The sequence below is a fragment of the Gymnoscopelus braueri genome (genome assembly GCF_963280865.1).
Source record: "Gymnoscopelus braueri genome assembly, chromosome: 9".
In the NCBI taxonomy this organism is placed as follows: Eukaryota; Metazoa; Chordata; class Actinopteri; order Myctophiformes; family Myctophidae; genus Gymnoscopelus; species Gymnoscopelus braueri.
The window spans coordinates 38213857-38229843 of NC_137610.1; the positions used below are offsets into that span (position 1 = coordinate 38213857).

Genomic DNA, 15987 nt, shown 5'->3' on the forward strand with positions numbered 1-15987 from the left:
TGTAACTTTACATGATGATACAGCTGCAAACCAAACGGAGTATGCAATAACGTGACATCCTTTAACAAAGATGCATTCATTATGGCTTGTGTTTGTTTTTATTGACACAAATGCATACATGTACATAACCATTGTATATTTGCACATATCTGTCAAATGATAGGCCTACCAAAAAAGCAAATGTGTGTAAACTGTCTGAGTAGTACCATGTGTTTTCTTTCTTTCAATAATCAATTCAATTATGCTGACTGATTCTAATTAGCCTACTACAAATGAGAATAGTAATTTAGCTACATAGAGACACACGGGGACTACAAATTTCACGCCCACTTTTGAGACAGCGCCGCTACTCGAGGTCCGTTAGAACGATGAACTGCAGCTGCCAATGCATTCGCTATTGAGAGGATATGAAAGTTAGCCTACTTTTAAAATTATCCTGCATTAACTGAAGACGATATTGATTTAAATAAAAATATGTTTCCAAATGTATGGAGTGTCTTTGTCAACATATCTTCTTGTTTTCTTAATAGTTGATGTGTTTCACATTTAATTTGCCACTTTAACGAGTTACCCATAATGCTAACACAGCAGAGGGTAGACAGCAGACGGGCATTTCAGTGACATCACTGTCTTTACGAGTGCCGAGCGCCGACCAGTGGCGTACGCACTGTAGAGGCAGGAGAGGCGGTCGCCTGCCCAACTAAGATCTCGCCTCCCCTAAAAAAATAAAAAAAAAACGAAAATGTGTCATTGCGTGCTTAATGTCCTCAAAGTCACACATCCAACAAGCTTTGAACTGAGCAGATTGGACCTTCTGTTCCAGAGATAATGACCAAAACCTATTGAAAACGGCCACTTTCGCCAGTTTTCTGGGTATTGAAAACCTCAAGGGATGCGTCCGTGACGTATATACCATGCGATATAGATCTCCGATGCTAGCGGTTTTGACATACTGATGGAGTATATTATAGTATATTGTAGCCCTGAAACATGACTGTCATACCATGACAGTCATGGTGCCGAGTCCCCCTGGTCTAAAGTTGTGTTCGATTTTTTTCACATTGCCATCTCTCACATAAACATAAACGTTCAGATTTCAAATATAAAGTGCTTACCACCGAGCCACGGATGTTACAAGGCGATGCGGACCGCGATGAGTACCCGTATCTCCCGTATTGTTCAATAAAAAGCATTTTAATCCCATCGCCGGCCATTTTCTTTTTTTGTTTTTTTTTGTTTTGTAATGTATCAGAGTGCAATACACCTCCCAACCATTAGTGTCGCATGGTTGAAAGTATAGGAGACAATTTGGAGAAAATGGACGGCGATGGGATTAAAATGCTTTTTATTGAACAATACGGGAGATACGGGTACTCATCGCGGTCCACATCGCCTTGTAACATCCGTGGCTCGGTGGTAAGCACTTTATATTTGAAATCTGAACGTTTATGTTTATGTGAGCGATGGCAATCTGAAAAAATCGAACAAAACTTTAGACCAGGGGGACAGGGCACCATGACGCTTGTATACAAGCGTCATGTGAACCATGGCTAAGTATATTGTGGGTAGTATATCGAGATGAAAGATATGGGACATTAAAAAGGACAAATTAAACAAATGGGACAGATTATTAGAACACAAAAAAATCGCTACAGCCTCAGTAGTTAACCAGTGAAATGACGGTATTTTACAATGCCTCTCATAGAGATTGCATTGAGAGCTGCAGTTCATCGTTCTAACGGACCCAGAGTGTCAAAAGTGGGCGTGGATTTGTAGGCCTTCCGCTTCCGGCCGTGTGTCTCTATGCACAAATAAGAGCAGAACAAACAATTCTGAGATGAAAGTAGTAGACATATATATATATATAAAAAACTATTATATGTCCTGACTTCTTCATGATCATCATTATTATTAGCCCTGAAACATGACTGTCTAAGCGTCATGTTATTATTATTATTATTATTATTATTATTAATAATATTATTATGCGTTATTTCTACCCGAGGACAGTCTTGTTGTTATTATTATTATTATTATTTTCTTTATTATCATTATTTAATTTCCACACAGCCTGTCATTAATAAGTGAAATGACAGGACGACTACTCGAACTCCGGTAAAGCATATGGTTGTCCTTTTTGCAGCTCAACTGAACACGATCAATGGCGGCACCCACAGTCTGTTTTGTTGACCATAGATCCTAAGTCATGCCTTGAGTTGACTGTTTTAGCTCAGAGCTGAGAATGGAGGCTGGCGATGACGAACCGGACCCTATAAGACTGAAATCCATAAAGAACAACAGAAAATTTACCGTCCCGCAAAAGGATAGGGTAAAGATAACAAATTGCTTTAATTACTGCCACCGTTAGCTGTGAGCAAACTCTGAATGTTTGGCAACTGTCTGTTCCATCAGTACCGCAGCCAGCTAGCACGCTACTACCAACCAAGTGGTCCTTTTCGGATTATATTCTATGAAAGTTTTTTTTTTTTTTAAATGGGTGTCATAGATATGTTATGGACATGCACGTGCCATGGCATAATAATATTATCATAACTCAGCTAGGGTCAAAAACATCACTGACTACGTGGCTGAAAGCACCTGACCTGGATTAATTGGAGTTTTTTTTGTTGCCTTGCACTAAAATGTGCTTTCTAAAGAAAAGCCTAGCCCCTTTCGGACTCTGAATACCAGTTTTTTGTATTTCTCAAATCCAAAAAAAGCAATCGGGGTCCCAAAAGGTGCTAAAGAAAAGCTAGAGTCTTGGGCAACATTAATGAAGAAATAATTATAATAATGAAGATATAAGCTCCTCGAATGCAGGAAAACATTAACAGTGCACAGTTCATCTAAATCTATTTAGTTCAAAACACGTGTACAGCCATTTGCTGTATGTTGACAAGACTATGTGTTCCTTGCTTTTAAGATGCTAGCCTTTTTCATTTTGGGGGGCCAGTTTGGAAGCCCTTCTCGTTGTTTGTGGGTAACATTATTCTACATGTTCTAGCCTAAAGTTTGATTTATTATTAAGTTTCCTGTACATTCTTGTAATTGTAACAAGACTAAGAATTCCATTCCCTTTCCCTTTTCAGTTTGGGAACTGCAGGAGTGTCAAAGAATTTGAGAAACTGAACCGAATAGGCGAAGGAACCTATGGCATTGTTTGTAAGTTATTACTGGTCAAATTAGCGTACAACATAAACTTCACTGGACCTGCCCGATTTGGAACTGTTCATTAGATAACACACGTGTTCCTCCATTTTTCACAGACCGTGCCCGGGACACCAAGTCAGATGAGATTGTAGCACTGAAGAAAGTCCGCATGGACAAAGAGAAAGATGGTAAGACTATTGCTGTAAACTCAGATTTCTTAACAATAACCTTTGCTCATGTTCTCTATGTGGCAAGAAAGGTGCATAGCGATACAACCTTGGCATTAGCATGCATTTCAACTGTCCAAATTGGTTTGACTTTTCCATTAATTCTCTCCATATTCTCCTTAATTTAGTCTTTTCTTGTCCTCTGTTGCTGTAGACAATGAGGTATGAAGGGAGGGAGATGAGTTACTTGACCTTGTACGATATGGTATGTTTTTTCTTGGGGCTCTCTCTACTTTTATTTTTCTCTATCACTTCTTCTCTCTCGTGCACATACAAACGCAAAAGAGACAAATAGACAAAGATACAACTGTTTGCTGATGCTCACACAAACAATGGAGAGGTGTGTGTGTGTGTGTGTGTGTGTGTGTGTGTGTGTGTGTGTGTGTGTGTGTGTGTGTGTGTGTGTGTGTGTGTGTGTGTGTGTGTGTGTGTGTGTGTGTGTGTGTGTGTGTGTGTGTGTGTGTGTGTGTGTGTGTGTGTGTGTGTGTGTGTGTGTGTGTGTGTGTGCCTAATCCCTATTGTGTAATTATGTGTGTGTTATTGTCTATGTGAGATATTTGGGATTTCCGTTCTCTCTCGCAGGCATCCCTATCAGCAGTCTCCGGGAGATCACACTGCTCCTGAGGCTGAGACATCCCAATATAGTGGAGCTGAAGGAGGTAGTCATAGGAAGCCAGCTGGAGAGGTAAAACACACACACACTGTACACAAAGACACATGCAGAACACGTGATCACAGCATGCATGTGTATTTCAGTGAGAGCGATTCCAAAGTAAATCTGTGAGTCACATAATTATGTGACTGAATGTCTGTGTGTGAGAGAAAGAGAGAGAGTGTTTGTGCATGCTTGTGCAGTTGTTGTGGTATTTGTAGATTTGCACATCTGTGAGATTTGTCCTTACCCATCCTAGATATAAGGAGCAGTGGGTGGCTGGGTGGGTGCAGTAAGTGCTTGCATGTTTGTCCCTCCACAGTCATGGTTTTCAGTGCCAATCTGACCGGAACAGAGCTGGAAGTAAGCAGGGAGCGTTGTCTCGTTTTAGCTTGTGCACACTGCTGTCTGTGTGTGTTGTGTTATATGCCAGGGCTTGTGGGACTGGTCTTTTGTGAGATCTGGTCATTTTCATGTATATGAGATGGGGAGTGACATGCAGCAAAGGCCGTTGGGATCGGGACTCGAACCCGCGACACGCTGTCAGGCTACATTGTAGCCTAGGTGCCCGGACCGCTACGCCAGCGGTCCAGGCCTACGCTGCTCATTTTAAATGAGAAAATTATGCCTTGAAAATAAAATACAAATATTAACATCTAATTTAACATTATATCCCAGTGGTACCGTGTTTTGTAATGATTTCTGTGAAGTCGTCTCATTAATTACTGCTAAAAGGTGAGCCCGATGTCATATTGGATCAAAGACAGAGCCATCTGCTGTCTGTGTGCAGCGCTCTGCCCCCAGACCTCAGTGCAAGCAGTTGCGTGCTTATGTTTTCTCCACCTGGCGTTCCTGTCGTCTTTTTCATTCATCTTCTAAGTTCCAAATCTTTTTAAAACCACCAGTATCCGGCCAAACAGAAATGAAAGTCACCGGGCGATTGTAGGGAGAGGGAAAGGTAGTGATGAAAAAGAGGGAGAGAAAGTTTCAGCCACAATGGCGAGACTTATGTATATGCCTTCGTCATACAACGGTGTGACTCAAAAACGCTGATCTACAAGTTCACTGTGTTGCAAATGTGTTGCATTTGTGACATGCTGTGAGCTTGTAGATCGGCATTTTCACCGTTGTACCGTTTTTTGCTTGTTTATTTTAGGGAATATTTAGGGATTTTTGTTTTAGGGAAAGTGAACCAGTGAACTTGAAAAGTCACTGGCCCCTTTTAATGTCTACCCCTGAAAGCAGATTGATGATGTTAGTTTTTTGTTGGTAACAGTGAGAGTTGTGCTGTTTTTAGCTTGCACAAAATCTGCCATCAAATCTAACTTGCATGTTGAGATTTAAAAGGAAAACAATAAAAAAAATGGTTTACCTGGTTTATATCTCTGTCTTATCCAGCCTGTTTCTGGTAATGAGCTACTGTGAACAAGACTTGGCCAGTTTACTGGAGAACATGACGACTCCATTCTCTGAGGCTCAGGTATGTCAGAGTGGAAAATGTATGTCTAGAAGTGACAAAAACTCATATTCTTTCAATGTCTTTCAAGAGGTATTCCTTTTTAAAAGCTGGTGTTAGAGGGTGTCCTTGGTCTTAAGAGCACATTTAGTTTTGGTCTTTGTGTTCAGTTCCACGGTTATGCTTATTATGACCAATCAAAATCAGTTATTTTCTTGAAATAATCACAATTAATTTTTAACAGTTCCACAAGTATATTTTAATATTCTCAAAAACATGGCTGAATGGCATTACCGTAATAGCTTTTGGAAATTTGTCATCTAAGGTTTGGTTGTGATCTCTTGTTCTTTGATATTTCATTGATTGGACTCAGGTTTGAATAATCCAGTATATAGTACAGTACACCCTTCCTCAAAGTGCAATATGTATGATTCTTTCATTCGATGTCCTCTGTGGACTAATGCTCAATTTACTTTGATTTTGCCAGGTGAAATGTATTGTCCTTCAGTTGCTAAGGGGCCTAGAGTACCTCCACCATAACTTCATTCTACACAGGTAGGGCTGTCCCGATTATGACATTTTACATGACGATTATTGAACATTGGACCATTATGAATAAAACATACATTTCTGTTTGGCTTTTAGACTTCGTAAACAAAAGGTGCACAGGGCAGATATGACAAATAACATGATTTAATAACTTTATATGTATAAAACATCAAAGCATGTGAGCTTGTGGATCGGCTATTTCCACTATTTTTGAAAATGTTTCAAATTTTATTTAAAAAAAATCAACATGGAAATGATTATGACGATTATGAATTGCAATTACCTCAAATAATTGTATTTAGGCGATTATGTTGTAATTGTGACAGGCCTATACACAGGTTGGTCTCTGACTCTGACACTCAATTGTAGAAAGAAAGTTAATTATCTGTGCTGTGAATATATGTGACTGTTATTAGAAATGTTAGATAAGTGGATCACAGGAAGGCAAATTATTACAAAATGTTGGGAAAACCAATGATAAGTCAAGAAATAACATTTCTTTCTGTAGGCTAGTTTACTGTATATTCTGACTCTGTGGTTAAAAATTGGGTCACATCGGCTGCATAATTGGCAAAACTGATATTATCAGCTGCCCCATAATATATTTTTTTAATTTATTTATACAGGACAATTAGTGGAATCACATCATGGACGTTGTGTGATTACAGTATGTGGTTGACACTATCCGGTGCCTCCATGATGATTTTAATGACTCTGTACTGTATGTCTTGTTACCAGGGACCTGAAGGTGTCTAATCTGCTGATGACAGACAAGGGCTGTGTAAAGATAGGTGAGTCATCATTATAACATAATAACTACCACCATCACTTAACCACCGGTCCTTGCCCAATTGAGGGTCAAAGGACAGGGGTGTTGTTTTGCTTCCTTTGTTAAATGTGGGTATGTAAAGCCCTTTGACACTGTTAACAGTGATGATGGGCAATGCAAATAAACTTGACTTGACTAAAAGGTTTCTCACTTTTTTCTCTTAACAGCCGATTTTGGCTTGGCCCGTCTGAACGGCATACCCATGCTGCCTATGACCCCCAGAGTGGTCACACTGTGGTGAGTGGCGCGTGTGCGTGTGTGTGTGTGTGACAGACAAGGGCTGCGTTTCAGTTTGAAACGCTGAGGAAGGCCGACGTGCTGAAACGCGTCCGTTTCTCTAGATAGACTACTGCTGCTGTTGTGAACCTATTAAGAAAGAACATATGAAACAACTGAAGAGAGTGAGGATAATCCTTTCATTGTATATATCCTCAAGAATCTGCACCTAGTTAAACTAAGAGACTACTTCTCAAGACTCCCCTTGAGTAGAGCACGCCTTCTCCTGACGGTATTGATCCGGTAGGAGAGTTGCCGTGCCGCTGTTATTTGACCCCGCTGTTACCGGCCATGTCACTCGTCGAGAACTGATTTTCAACTGAAAAACTTGACCCATCAGTTATTTCTTGTGAGTCGTACAACAAAGTATAATTTAGGTTTTATCTGTCCGTCTCTTTCTCACCAGGTATAGAGCACCAGAGCTCCTCCTAGGGACCAAGACACAGATATCAGCACTGGATATGTGGTGAGGATCCACGGATCATGATTAAAAAATAGACAAATACTGTATCTTTTGACTTAAAATGGCCTTGAGAAGAACTTGTTTCAAATAAACATCTCTGACTCTGTGAAGGCCTAATCTTAGGGTGGTGTTGTTTTATCTTTCTTTCTTTCTTTGTTTAGTGTTTAGTTTTAGTTTAGATTTTGTTTTAGAAAGACACCAAGGATCTGTTAGCTGATTTGAGATGTTGTTTGTCTGCAGGGCTGTAGGATGTATCGTGGCTGAGCTGCTGGCGCACAAGCCCCTGCTGCCTGGTGGCTCTGAGATCCAGCAGGTAGACCTGATCGTTCAGCTGCTGGGTACACCCAATGAGAGCATCTGGCCTGTAAGCATTCAACCTCTGAATATGTATTATTGTGTAATAATTATTGTGTAATAATGACATAAATCAGTGAACATAAATCATTTAACCTAGCACCCCTAAGCTTTCATATTTATGATGGTAGATAGATGCATTTCCTGCAAGGACTTTCATGAACGTCCTGTTAAAAGGAATTATCCTTATCCATATTCTTTTTTTATTCAGGAATAAATGTAAGGCACTGAGTCTGATATTTGCTGTAAAAATACTGTCTGTGTGTGTGTGTGTGTGTGTGTGTGTGTGTGTGTGTGTGTGTGTGTGTGTGTGTGTGTGTGTGTGTGTGTGCAGGGTTTCTCTCGACTCCCTCTTGTTAAACAGTACAGTCTGAGGAAGCAGCCGTACAACAATCTGAAGAACAAATTCACCTGGCTGTCTGAAGCTGGCCACCGACTACTCAACCTGCTCTTCATGTTCAACCCACAGCGCAGGTAGCAACTAACTTCACACATACATACACACACACGAACATATTATTACCATCTAGGTGGTCATATTAGGTTGCAGTTGCATATTGTATAAACATGTTATCATTTAGATAAAATCCTGACCATGTCTTTTTTTATTAAATTCAGGGCTACTGCCAAAGAGTGCTTAGAGAGTTCCTATTTCAAGGAGAAACCTTTACGTAAGTATAATAAAGATACCTGTTGTTTGCTCATATACAAAAGGTGACCCCTAGTTGTCAGTGTGTGTTGGTAGTCAGCCTGTGTTCTCTGCTCTTTCCAGCCTGCAAGCCTGAACTTATGCCAACCTTTCCTCATCACCGCAACAAAAGGGCTGCCCCGCCAGTAGAGGCACATGCAAAACGAAGCAAAGTATGATTGTGACAGTGATATCAAATCACACAGGACTGAACTGATTCATTGGTCGTCTTTTAAGACGACCATTGCATATGCGCTGACGTTTTTAATTATGATTTTTGTTTTGTTTTGTTTTGAGCAAATAAAGTATGTTTCAATTTAGTTTATACTAGTGTATACAGATAGAGCCAAGCAAAAGTCTAGGCCACCTGGTGGACCGTGGCACTGCTCTGCATGCTTCTGGGTCTGGTAGACAGGCCTCTGTGTTTTAGGCACGATTCAGCTCAATACAGTACAACTTGAGCAATTAAAATGAGCAATTAAAATCGCACTAACAGCAGTACATACCTGGACCGGCCGAGGACAAGTTCCAAGTATGTGCAAATGTACTTGGCCAATACCCCTACAACAACTAAAGGGGCCATATTTATTATTTATCATTACCTTGTATTTGTATGAGTAACCAATAGTACTGCTGTTGGTTACACAGTAATACACTAATACACTGCTTCAGCAATGTATTAGTTGGCTGATTGCTGCCAAGGCCTGTATATTAAATAAGGAAATGGTATGGGCAAACACAGAGCAGTTTCCTGACAGCTTTCCTGAAGTACAAGGGCCACGATTGGACCAGCATTTGTCTCTAGGCTTTATGTTTTGCAGGGACCAGCCAAATCATTTTTATTCAAAGGAGTACAACAAAGTGAATGTGCTAACGTAGATTGAATCAACAACCTAGAGTTTGCTTGTCTTTTGTCTTCCCACTGTGTCTGTTACTTCTGAACTTGACTCAACCATAGATGTAGATCTCCTTTCATATTTTTCTTATAAATTGGTAACTTTGGTGTTGAGTTGTACAGGTTTCTAATGTAAAGTTGATTGAGAACTTTCAAAGGACAATTGTTAAGTTGACTTATTAAATTGGATGCGAGTTTACTCTGTTTACCAGATTTATTGTAATAAACATTTACTTCTTTGCAATTGAGTTTTTTCAGAAGTTAGCTATTGAAAGAGCCTTTTAAGTGTCAGGGTTTAAATGTTACTCATGCTGTAATCCCTCGTGTTTTTGGTCCCCCCCCCCCCCCCACACACACACACATGTGGAGGAACTATCCATCAGATTGCCCTGGCAGTGGCTTGTACAAAAACGTATATGAATGTAAAATGAAAATGGTTTCTTGACTTTTGTCAGGTAGATCTGAGACAATAATCCATATCACATTTTTTAGAAGGAGGATTCTTGTCCTTAAAGTAATCTTTTATTACCTCAAATTCAACCATGACCAAATGATGGATAATAATATGAACTGCTGCACTGAAATAAACACACTTAACATCCCTTATCCGCCTGGACAAGCTACAGAACTGTCAAGGACTCAAAACAAGAATAGATACGACTTTGTCTGGACGGAAATAGTTGTATGAAGATAATTGTGGTCGCATCTCTGCTTTGTTAGATAGCACAGTGGAAACCAACAGGAAAGATGAAGTAGAGGGGCATTGACATGCAACTGGATGAATCCATTAAAACCGGGAAAGCATTTGTGTCATTTTAGATTTTTGTGTTGGCTATTCAAAAATAGCAGCTATACAGGCTCACAGCGCGTGTCTTCGTCACTTGTACATCTGCTATTTTTTTACATTTTTGAAAAATCTTGAGTGTGAGAACTACTGATTTAGAAGGCATTTGTAGAATGGGCCTCAGATCTGGGTTAAAATTAGTTAATTTCGCTTAGGTTCCATTTTACTTTCTCTAGTAAGTAACAAGGGCATGTTAACTACATGTTCATACACAAGCGTGAATGAGTATACAAATACAAAAATGCATGCTTGTTTAAATAGCGGATTCATGTCTACAACAAAAATACCTATCTCCTCTTCTCCCATGTTCCTTTACCCTCCTGCTCTTTGCACCCTTTTTCTCTTGTGCTTTCTTAGCCTCTTCTCTCTCTCGGGCCTCTGTTTTCCTTCTTCTTCCTCCCAGGTTTAGATTGACATCTCACTGTCTGTTCCAGGTAAAGCATGAGCTGGGCAAGTTGTGAGAGCAGATGGTGCAGGTAACCTATGCCGGTGTAGTGTGGTCCGGGGACACCCAGGGGTCCTTGAAAGGGTTCCATGGGGGTCCCCAGCAAAATGAGTTAATATTGCATCAAATCAGTGTAACCACTTTAAACCTAGATATATGAGCTCAGTTCGGCTATTTTAAAAGAATCTTGAAGACTTAAAAGATTTTTTCGAAAAATATTCATAACTTAAATCTTGTATGGCACAAAATATTTTTTGTTGGGGATCCGCAGCCAAATACATGTTCATTTGGGGGACCTTGAAATGAAGAGGTTGACCTCAACCACCTGCAGAAAGTCCACCGGCTGTAGGACTGAAAGACTTTTCCTCACCAGGGGGTATGCTCAGTTAGTTCAATACAACATGAAACACAATACCACACTACCTAAAATACACAAAAGCACAATATCATACAGTACAACACTTTATCTTAGACACCCCATCAATGGGTCATATTTGCTGCCTCGTTCACTCCAAATCTATGGTGGAGAAGCAGCTGTGCATGCCCACACACACACACACACACACAACACTCCGCATCAAGAAGATTATGGTTCACCACCAATGTCTGGTATTGATAATAATAATAAACTTTATTTCATCTGTTGTACATAGACTACAACTATTGGGGCACTCGGGTGGCCGGTAGCGTGAGGTTAAAGTTCCCGCCCACCACTTCGGAGACTAGGGGTTTGAATCCTCAGCGATGCATCCGGCTTGGCTGGGCATTCCAACGAACAATTGGCCTGGGGAGGGAGTTATTTGTCGCTGGGGAAATCAGGGATTGGCATGAAGACTAAATTGTGTGGAAAATTGGTAAAAATTATAATTAAAGAACTGCAGTATGTTAAATGACCTGTTTTCCGCTCCCAGACTGTCTTAAGATCTTTCTGATGTCTGTTAGTGCAGAGATACATCTAATAAATTATTCTCTTGAAACGTGCAAGTGGCAGTGTGCACTAGGTATCTTTCCCTTTTGATCTTATACTGTTTGTCGCATAGTACGCACCTGCTCTGAGACTGACTGGGTGTGCGGAAGTCTTTCCACTGTTAGTGAAGAGAAAAAGGACAGAGAAGAGATGCTAGCGTTTCAAAATTTTCCGTCCTGAGCCTGAGCTTATTGTGGATAATTCTACTCCAGCAGGGACCCTGAAAATATCACTTGTGTTTTTAGCTGTACTATCAGCAATCATGATGCCATTGACTCAGGGAGGTGGAGGTCATGATGGTTTCTGGGGAGCCAGTATTGCCTTGGTATCGGTTCAGTGTGACCCAACCTTGGCATCCGGGAGACACAAGTCACGGCACAATAGATCTCTCATAAGCAGTAAATGCAATAAACTTAAAATACACAAACACACTAATATACTCAATTCTAATATTCAGAAATCATGTATATACTATTTATTGTCTACAGTAATATAAGCATATTAAGGCTATAAGATATTTCTTAAAGATAGATTATCAGTGTGAACACACATTTTATGAACCTTTAATCTAATGTTAGATCAGTAACCCCATCAAGGTCCCCTGTCTGTACGTCGGCCAGACATTTATACTGGAGACTGTCTGTGCCTACCCAACGGCTTTGGATGCATGTGTTAGGACAGATACTTATAAGAGAGGAATATAAGAATCTTTTTTCACAGAATCTATCAATGATTTTTTTAAATAATTATTAAGGTACTGGACTAAAGGACACTTTATTGAGCTTATCTTACAGACATACATTTTAAGAGAGTTTGAAACACATACAATAAGCAAGAAGCTTATTGGCCAATAGTAAAGGTGCCATATTTATTATTTATCATTACCTTGTATTTGTATGAGTAACCAATAGTACTGCTGTTGGTTACACAGTAATTCACTAATACACTGCTTCAGCAATGTATTAGTTGGCTGATTGCTGCCAAGGCCTGTATATTAAATAAGGAAATGGTATGGGCAAACACAGAGCAGTTTCCTGACAGCTTTCCTGAAGTACAAGATACTAAATAATAGAAATATTAGGTTTCAAGATCATTCTGTATATATTGTATGTAGTGATTCTATTGTATATGGTGTATATTGTCGTACACTATTGTTCATTATTGACAGTGTTTTTTTGTGTGTGATGTTTTACTCTGCTGTATCTTACAGTACTTCTCTGATACTCTGTATCTGTACCTTAACTATTGTGCCGCCTCTGGCGACTGAATTTCTCCTGTGGGTTCAATAGCAGTCTATCTATCTAATCTCTTTTACTGTATGGCGTCTTAAAAGTAACTGTGTTCTTTTAATCTGTCTTGCTGTTTTCTGTAAAAGCACTTTGTGACCTTGTTTTTGTTTTGAAAGCTGCTTAACAAATAAGTGTATTGTTATTATTATAGCCTATAGTAACCATTATATCAAACGAACATTTCCATGTTTTACTGATAGTCATGTGTAACGGTACCTACGTATATTACCCCCAACATAGGCTTATAAATTCTCTTACATGACCACTGCAAGGTAAAAGGAGAGGGATCAGTCAAAGAAGCTTCTCTATTTTCTGGCCCTAAACATTTGAAGTGGTGATTTTCAGGTGTGGTAACATATTATATTGTAAGTCAAATGCTAACTTTGCATTGAACCAGTTACAGTATGTTAGTTTTCATTATGATGCTAGTCTGTCAAAAACTATTTTTTGTATATTTTCAGCAGGTTTGTGTCTGATCTCCAGGATGTGGACCATGGTGAGAGTGCAAGGTTTTCTGTTAGTCCTGTTCATACAGACCGTCACTGGACAGACTGAAGACTACCCAGGTAAACTGACTCTATTGTCTTCTTATTGGGCTAGATATGATGCTTGTCTGTGGTAATTATTAAACAAATCCCCATTTCTGGAGGTGAGTTAGCAAACTATATCAGTCGCAGGTAGTCAAACAACAAAAATGGCTTGCAACACTTGTCAGATGCTGCCATGTTTATCGTTGTTTATCAGGTCAGAGAAAGAACCCATTGAGGATTGAAACATTGTCACTTGTCTGTAGGACCCGGTCCTGAAAACGTAGTATGAAGTTAATATTTTATACTGCATCATGCTTACCCTGGTTATAAATAGAAAACTTCCTAAATGTTTGCATACTAGGCTACAGAATGTTAAAGTGAACTTACAGCCAGCCTAGTATAGCCTTTTCTGTTATATTGGAACAACTATTACATTTTAGGAATTGTACTTACTACTAAGTTGACAAAAATTTACAACAAACATATCTATAGTAGAGTAATTGTATACTCAGTAATTCTAGAATTTAGTTAAATTAACAATTTGGTATAGCCTACTGTGCAATAAGAGTTGTGCACAACAGTATATTTAAAGGAGTAGTTCACCCAAAGCTTTGAATTCATGGAGATTTTTTTGTTTTTTCGCATTCCAAAGCCAATAATTTGATGACCGGAGTCTCCTCCGCAATTCAAGGCTTCATGGGGTGTGTAATGTATGTGAATACAGTTTAAAAATATATTATCACTAGGGTAATATATTCATGTTCAGAAAACTGATTATATAGTGTATATGCCATTATTATGTATAATATTATGGTATATTATAATTGTTTGGTGGCTCTGAAGCCCTGATTGCTGTTTTCCACTTTCAACAGAAAACTCTACAACACCTCCAGGAACAGTGGCCCCTGTTCCAGGAACAGTGGCCCCTGTTCCAGGAACAGTGGCCTCTGTTCCTGGAACAGAGGCCCTTCCGCTGTTCACTGACATGCATATACCAGAGGGGGAGATTCACCTCTTAAATGGAGGGAGCAATATCTGCTCCGGCAGAGTGGAGATCTTTTTCCAAGGACAGTGGGGGACGGTGTGCGACGATGCCTGGGACGTAAAGGATGCCCAGGTGGTGTGTAGACAACTGGGCTGTGGCAGGGCGCTGTCAGCACCAAGCGGTGCACGTTTTGGAAAGGGCAGTGAGAGTATGCCCATCTGGTTGGACGATGTGGGCTGCACAGGCAGTGAATCAGAGCTTGCACAGTGCAGACATAATGGTTTTGGAACCGGAAACTGTGGTCACGGTGAAGATGCTGGCGTTGTCTGTGATAAAGGTAAACATTATAGGCTAGACAGCAATATATTGTTAGGCAGCCGGCTACTGAATTTATTTTACTGTTGCTCTCCTCGCTGTCTTTTCACTTTGCCCCATACCTTCCTATCTTTTTCCTCTATGACCCATCGTCCTCCAGTTTCTGAAATTATATGTGGCCATAGTCAAATGGAAATTGGCCTGCGACTGACTAGCCAGGAATCCTCTGGTTTGAATGTATCCTCCGGTCACCTGGTCGATCAGGACTGCTCGTCTTTCACAGAGCGTAATGGGACAGTGTGGTACCATGTGGAACGTCAGGCTGACATCTGTGGGAACATATTGACGGTGAGCATTTGTCCGCCAACTCTGTGCTGTTGTCGACTATCTTTATTGACTGTGAAGAATGATTTTCTCAATAGACACTAAAGTCTTATCCTGTCCTCTTCTCTAATATAATTTGTTGGGTCTATGTATAATACAGCTCAGGAGGCTATGTCGGTGATGCTCTCGGGCACAGCATAGCTGTAGAATACAACTCTAGTAGACGTATTTATGATTCTGACGTTTTCAAAACGTCAGAATCATAAATACGTCTACGAGAGTTGTATTCTACAGCTAGGCACAGCACATTGGAGTTGGAAAATCCTAAGTTTTTTGTGGTTTGACAGAGGTTATGTTACAGGCACTCTGATGTGAAACCATGCATTGTGTTCTTAGCGCAACTAGAAGCAAAGATAGCAAATTGTGAGTTCATTGGTCCATCTGTCCATCCAAAATAAGATATCTCTGGCTGGATTGCCACAAAACTTGATTGAGCACATGCATGCTACACCAACTATTTGCGTGCTCCCATGTCCTTTCTTCTAGTGCCACCCTGAGGCCAAAATGGAAACTTTGCACTATAATGAGCAAATTGCAAGAGTGACTATTTTGGTGTCCTTTCTTCCAGCCCCACCCTAAATCCAAAATGTCCACACAATATTTAAAAAAAAATGTAATGGGTAGATTGCCATGAAACATGTGATGTCTGTCCTCCAACACTTAAAATATCAACACAAAATATCTCAAAT

General features: G+C 40.0%; 1 protein-coding gene across 1 annotated transcript; it reads left to right on the plus strand.

Moving 5' to 3' along the window:
* Nucleotides 1-2167: 2167 nt before the first annotated feature.
* cdk10 (cyclin dependent kinase 10) lies at nucleotides 2168-9783 on the plus strand. The gene is made up of 13 exons (XM_080438382.1): nucleotides 2168-2329; nucleotides 3090-3162; nucleotides 3267-3338; nucleotides 3960-4062; nucleotides 5428-5509; nucleotides 5973-6040; nucleotides 6773-6825; nucleotides 7031-7100; nucleotides 7546-7605; nucleotides 7843-7966; nucleotides 8291-8430; nucleotides 8575-8627; nucleotides 8729-9783. Exons 1-13 carry the CDS (start codon nucleotides 2243-2245, stop codon nucleotides 8821-8823), a joined length of 1080 nt encoding a protein of 359 aa, XP_080294508.1. The 5' UTR covers nucleotides 2168-2242; the 3' UTR covers nucleotides 8824-9783.
* The last annotated feature ends 6204 nt before the right edge of the window (nucleotides 9784-15987 follow it).